This window comes from Rhineura floridana, chromosome 6 (assembly GCF_030035675.1).
Source record: "Rhineura floridana isolate rRhiFlo1 chromosome 6, rRhiFlo1.hap2, whole genome shotgun sequence".
Lineage (NCBI taxonomy): Eukaryota > Metazoa > Chordata > Lepidosauria > Squamata > Rhineuridae > Rhineura > Rhineura floridana.
In genome coordinates this window covers 7,535,120-7,541,655 of record NC_084485.1, presented here as the reverse complement: position 1 = coordinate 7,541,655, position 6,536 = coordinate 7,535,120, and the positions used below count along the sequence as shown (strand labels likewise).

General features: G+C 47.0%; 1 protein-coding gene across 1 annotated transcript; it reads right to left on the bottom strand.

Annotated features, from left to right (window-relative positions):
- Nucleotides 1-806: 806 nt before the first annotated feature.
- LOC133387013 (glutathione-specific gamma-glutamylcyclotransferase 1-like) lies at nt 807-4,296 on the bottom strand. The gene is made up of 3 exons (XM_061630899.1): nt 3,858-4,296; nt 3,349-3,384; nt 807-2,017 (listed from the first exon to the last, which is right to left on the bottom strand). The coding sequence occupies exons 1-3, from the start codon at nt 4,113-4,115 to the stop codon at nt 1,613-1,615; spliced, it is 699 nt and encodes a 232-aa protein (XP_061486883.1). The 5' UTR covers nt 4,116-4,296; the 3' UTR covers nt 807-1,612.
- Nucleotides 4,297-6,536: the final 2,240 nt, after the last annotated feature.

Genomic DNA, 6,536 nt, shown 5'->3' with positions numbered 1-6,536 from the left:
ACCAAAAGTTTCCCTTCTCTGAATGGTGAAAGTATAATGTCAGTTTGGTTTTTTTCTAGGCACAAGAGATACACATAGTTCCTCCTTACGTACACAAACAGCAGCAAGGTTTCAAGTATTAGTATTAGGATCTTTTTCTCTTGGAAAATCTTGGCTCAAGGTTTGTTAAGAAAAGAGCAATAGCAGTAGTCGCTCTTCAGTCACGACTCTCAATCAGGGATAGGGAACCTGTGGCCCTCCAGCTGTTGTTGAACTACAACTCCCATCATCCCCGAGCACTGGCTATGCTGGCTGGGGCTGATGGGAGTTGGAGTCCAACAACATCTGGAGGCCCACACGTTCCCCACCCCGGCTCTAGGGCCAGTACTCAGGACAGATCTTTATGTACAAGCCTAGTCGATCCAGAGGCCTTTATATGTTGTGCTTTTACAAAGCTCAGACAGTGAGCAAAGGGGTGTTTGATGAATCAAAACATAGCTGAAATTGGACTGTGATATATGAGACAGCCACAGATCTTGGTGTTTACACCTTGCAGTCACATACATGAAAAGGAAACAGATGTGTTGTGGTATTCACAAGAGGAAAACAATAATATTGTACACCAGATGATACACAGATATATTATTTATAGAATGCTGTCTCAGCTAAGCAGGCCTGTAGCTGCCTATTAAGATTGGAAGCTCCTGTACCTAAGGCAGAAAAACCATTCTAGAACCAAAAGGCACATCCCCATCACACAAATTTGCAACATTCCCTGCCCTGCAGGGCCTTTGCTAGACACAAGCAAACAACTTGGACACTTTGCCTTCAAGAAATATATATATTCATTACAATAAATACATCTTCAAGTTACATAAAAAAGTAGTGCATTAACTGTTTACTTAAGACAAGTTGAAAGAAAATTTGGCCCCATCTGAGCCTACAGAAGGCGAGACAAGTACATATTGCACTGAACCCCTGGCATATGAGTAACGGTCAAGCCCCTATAATGGAGGCTGGAGAAAGAGGCCTCCTGCACCACACTCCAGGCCACACTTGGAGCTTTGCCAGCTTGTGAGGTAGAGCAAATCTCTGAGTGTTTCAACACTGCAGTCAAGTCTCTGCTTTGGAGGGGTGGGTGGGTTGCTTCAAAAATACTGTAAGGAAAGAACATTGTTAAGTCTGCTCTTTCCCTCTTTAAAAGGATTAAAAAGAACACTGCTTAGTATGGACCTCCAAAAATCAGTTTGTTACACAATCTTATTATGCATGTTTATTCAGCAGCAGGTCCCATCAAATGGAATAGGACTTGCACCCAGGTTACTGTTTATAGATCTGCAGAATTTGAGAGTTTTTTTCAGACAGCTTTGCATCCCCCATCAACAGAAGTAGCTGGAGTGGCAATGGGTCTCTCCAATTTCCGCTGAAGACAAAGCATCTGCTGGCAGTCAGATGACGTTTTTAAGTAGGAAGCATGTAACTGTTGGGCCTCCACCCCTCTCTGTCTACTGCTACTTCAGCCATTGGCTTTATTGATCTTACTTTAGTTGCATTAAAAGGCATGTCTGTTGTGTTTGCTCCTGCCCTTGGTTAAGAAGTTCTATTTCAGCCCCTCTGGATGGCAAAGTCATGTTTATTCTTCTGCCAAAGACTCCTCAGCATGGTATAGGCAGGGCAAGATAGAGATCAAAGCCTCTTCAATTGCAAACAAGTGCTCGTCTTCTGCCTGAGGGCAACAGTAACGCATGAAGTCCGCCAGCCGCAGCAGGTATTCTATATTGTGGCCTGAACGACCGCTGGAAACTATTATTTGAGCTGCAATATCCTCCTCAGATGCTGGACCAAGATAGGAGGGATTCTGGGGGGTTGCAATGTAAACCAGAGCCAGGATAGGCTCACTAGTCTCTTTATCCTGGGGGTGGAACTTCACCAGCTTGGTGTCGTAGCCTCCAAGCACAGCTTCCCGCATATTTAAATATTTGAGCGAAGCAGCAATTTGGTCGCCACGGAGTTCATAGGCAACACCCCACGTGCATCCCTGCAATGAAAAAATTACAAGGTTTACTTACTATGACAGAGGCAGAAACAGAATCATCTGCATTTTTATATCCATTATATGGATGATGCTCCTTTTTTTTATCTAAGACTGTTAACTAGGGTAGACAAGGGCCCTAAAAGCTCTGCTCAGAAATGGAGAAAGTTATTAGCAGAAAGCATCCCTATACTTATGGGAAGAAAAAGAGAATAGGTAGATTTTCTAACCATTCTGTTGCTCTTCTACTTCTATTCTGAACACACATTTATTTTATTTATTTTTATTTATTTTGTTCAATTTATATACCGCCCACAGCCCGAAGGCTCTCAGGGCGGTGTACAGCATAGGATAAAATACAATAACATCACAAGAACATGTAGGAGTAACCTCATTTTCCTCAGAAAGGCTGCAGATTGGCATCTGTAGAACATGCAGCTGGTCTAAAGTGCATCCAGTAAGCCATGTTTCTCCATTATTCACAGGCTTACACTTGATTTGCACACTATAAAGACATTTCTGGCCACTCTCAAGACATGCAGTATCATGAAGAGACCACAACTAAACAGAGCTTGGAAAAGTTACTTTTTTTGAACTACAGCTCCCATCAGCCCCAGCTAGCATGGCCACTGGATTGGGCTGATGGGAGTTGTAGTTCAAAAAAGTAACTTTTCCAAGCTCTGCAACTAAAGCAACACTAGGGATGCCACACAGAGCAGTCTTCACAATCCTTATCAACTGAAACAAATGCAAATTTGCTCATCTCCTGGCTAGCTAGTCCAACAATACAGCTTGCTGTCAAGTCCCATCTCATTGTAAGGGGCTCTGAGGTGGGCTGGAGAAACTGAAGCTCAAGTTCACGGTCAGCAAAGACCTTATAAAACCATTGGTCATTCCTTCCACTCCATCTGCCCATTGGGTGATGAATCCAGTCAGCTTTTGCAGAGGCTCCAGGAAGGTCATGGTATTATTGACTCAACCACATACCAAAGGTGTTTCAGCAGCTATTGTGGGATGTCTCTAATATTATAGAGCTTCAGCTTTGTCTCATCACCTGAAGATATGCCCTTGGTAATGGATTCTTACTATATACACAGCACTGCACCATCCAAACCACCTGATGATTATCTTGGCATTCCCCCCTAAGCCATATGAACAACAAATGCTAAACTTCTAGCTGCGGGAATGGTGTGATCCTCACCTTCCTAAAGTGGAGATGACCCTGGTAAGAAATGTTCTGTATTATGCCCATTCCTTCCAAACCTCCCCCCACCCTTAAGCCTTGCTCTATCGGTGTGTTAACTAACTGGATAAGGATGCAGGCATAAATAACTTACCTCATAATCTTCTTGGAGGGTGACTACTCTTCCAGGCTAGACAGGAGAGGGGAGGGAGAAAGAAATCAGATTTGAGTATCAAATACCAACTCTGAGAACATAAGGTAAGCCCCGCCACCCTCAAGGATGCTCAGTTCAGCCAAGCAGACCCACACAGCATCAGCACTGCAGGCAAACGTGGGAGGCACGTGTGGGCAATGCCAAGGCAGGGGCGAAAGGGGCTAAGCGGCACCCAGCAGGCTCCAGGCAGCTAGGGCTGAATCTGCAATTCGCCTTCGGACCACAGACGGGCCCAGTTTCCTGGCTCCCTCGACATTACCACCAGACGTAGCTTGGTGCCCTAGCCCCACCCCAAGCCAGAGCCATTAGCCGGTGCCGGCCACACAGGCATCCTTGCCGAGTGGAGACCCAGGATAAGAGAAGCTCCCTTCTGTCAGGCTCGCTCCTTCTCTTCCCCGCCCCTATCTTCCTTCCCTCACCCAGTGGCACCGGCCGCCCCGTCCTCTTACCATCTTCTCACTGCCTCGGTGGAAAGTGTCTCCTTGCCAAAAGCGGCGGGTGTAGCCATGGATGAAGCCCACTTTGCGGGAGGTGAACTCAAAATCAGGTCGCCACACCAGCGAGCCGTAGCCGAAGACCCACAGCGGGGATTTCGGCGACCCAGCTTCAGCTTCAGCAGCTGCGTCTTTCGCCTCTTTCTGCCGCCCAGAGGGATGCTCCCCTCTGCCGGAAGGACACGGATGCATTTGTAGCGGATCCTGCTTCATGGCCCCGCAGAAGAAGCTTGGAAAGCAGTCAAGAAGCTTGAAGCTGCACGGTCGGATCTGGTTGGCGGGAGAAATCTTGGCTCGCCAGGTGCTTGGCACGGGGAGGGGCGGCGGAGGGGGTGAATTGGTCGGCGGTATTTAAACTACAAGCAGCGCGACCGTATCTAAGGTTAACCGTGCCTCTCCAGCCCTTTAAATACCAGCTTGCCGGTAAACCCACCCAGCTGTCAGCGAACTCTCACGGCTCGCGCCCTCCATCCTCCAATCAGCGCTTCCAGGGTCGAGGCTGCTGCTAATTGTCCCGCCTCGCTGACTGCACGCGGATTCTGGATTGCTCAGAGAGACCTGTCGGTCACGGGTAGAAGGCGCGCGCTGATTGGCTTCCGTGCTGCCCGCTGTTTCAAGCCAGGATGATGCAACCTGCCTGGAAGCTATCGAGTAAAGGACGCAGGTGATTGCATCAGGCGTTGCTTTAGGCTGTAGGTGAAGCCTGGCCGGAGGGACAGGATCGGGGTCAGTAGGAGGAAATGTGTTTTGTGCGATGGCCGTAACGGGGTGCAAGTCTCTGCAACTGCTGCGAATTGCGTTTAAAGATAGCAGTTTGCCCCCGTTTAGATAACTGTTTAGATTTACTATAAATGCTGATCCTTCCTGGCAATGCTCATCAGGACCCCCTCGACGGGAGGGTTCTACCGAAGCGTTAGGCACCACTTGGGAACGGGGGATCACATTGTACAGCACCGGTCATTTTTAATATTGAAATAGAAGCCAGCAATAGTGGACACTGGATGCTTTAAACGAAGAAAGAGAGGCATCCTTTCCTCAATCAGTACCATCTTGCCTGTACAGAGCAAGGAGGAAGCAGTGCTTACCAATGGGTGTTAAGCGGTTGTGCTCCTTATTATGCATTCTTTTTAAACCCTCCTCTGCATAAGTGGTTCACAGTCTTTGCTAACAAAACCGCCACATGCAGGACTGTGTCCATGCAGCAGAATCATGGACACTTTGAGGCTGTTTCGCTGAAAACACAAGAGGTCAGGTCAAGTAGGGGTGGGCACATTCAGGCAGCTGCTGAAGCCCCAGAGCCCATTTGGAAGGGCCCACTAGCATGAATTTGCTGTGGCTGCTGGGGTGACAAAACCACCACTGTAGGTGGACTGGGAAATTTTCAATGGCTACTGGTCACAATGACTATGGCATACCTCCTCTTTCCAGTTGCTGGAGAACATGAGTTAGGATAATGCTGTTGTGCTCAGGTTCTGCTTGCAGGCTTTCCATGGACATTTGGTTGGCCACTGTGAGAATAGGACACGGGACTAGATGGGCCGCTGGCCTGATCCATCAGGGCTCTTATATTCTTATGAGAATTTAGTGGCATTTGCAGGAACAGCAGTCACTTCTGCTTTGTCACTCACCCTCTCTCTGTGGGTGGCACAGAGGGGGCACTGGGCCTGCTGAGAAGGATGGGTGTCCACCAATAGTATGTTGCTGAGGGCCTCCTATAACCTGGTACCAGCCCTATATCGGGTGTCACCATCTGTCCTCTATTCTGTATTGTCATCAATTGCTGTACTATACAACTGATTGAGGACAGCAAAAGAGTCAGTTGTGCTAGCAGTAGCAATTGCAATTATCCAGTCCTCAAGACAACCTGAGCGGTTATGACATCTCTTCACACTGTGTGGGGAAGCTGCTAGGTAGGATTTGGGGTGGGGTGAGGGATATACAAAAGGAATGCAAGAATTTGCCTATGCTTTTGGCCACATAAAATGGTTAGCTCTCCAGTTTCTGCAAAACTTACCTGATGCAGTAAGTGTCCATACTTGCTCTGAAGCAAAACCATGAAGTATCCCATAACCTGAGTAGATCATGCTTGTGAGAGTCCCTGGCAGGTACAAAAGTAATAATCAGCGATGTGTAATATAGGAGTGTGGGGTGTGGTCCTACACTCTCCAATAAATTAGACAGGAAGAGAAAATAAGATATGAAGAGAGTAGGCAGAGGTGGAACTACTCACTGATTAGACATTTCCAACCTTACTAGGTCAAACACTTAAGTGGTGTATTTCAATGACCTAGCTTATATTATGAGTACTGGGCTCTGTTGCAGCTGTGGAACAAGGGTATGGCATTGATCAGGTCCATTACTCTTGCATCATAGAAAGAATTTGCAATGGCTTTCAGAGATTTGTGTTTTAAAATGCAGCCTGTATGAACTGTTTTAAAAAATCATTTTGAAAATATGTTTATTTTTAAGGTTTGTGTAACCATTTGATCTAACACTTATTTAAATTAAAACCACACAGCTTCAGAACTTGCATTTCCATTTCTGAGGGGAACAGCGTGTTGCAAAGTTGGAAATTGCAGGCCTGCATGAAGCTCGCTGGGTGGCCTGGTATAAATTGCACATGTACAGCAGAAC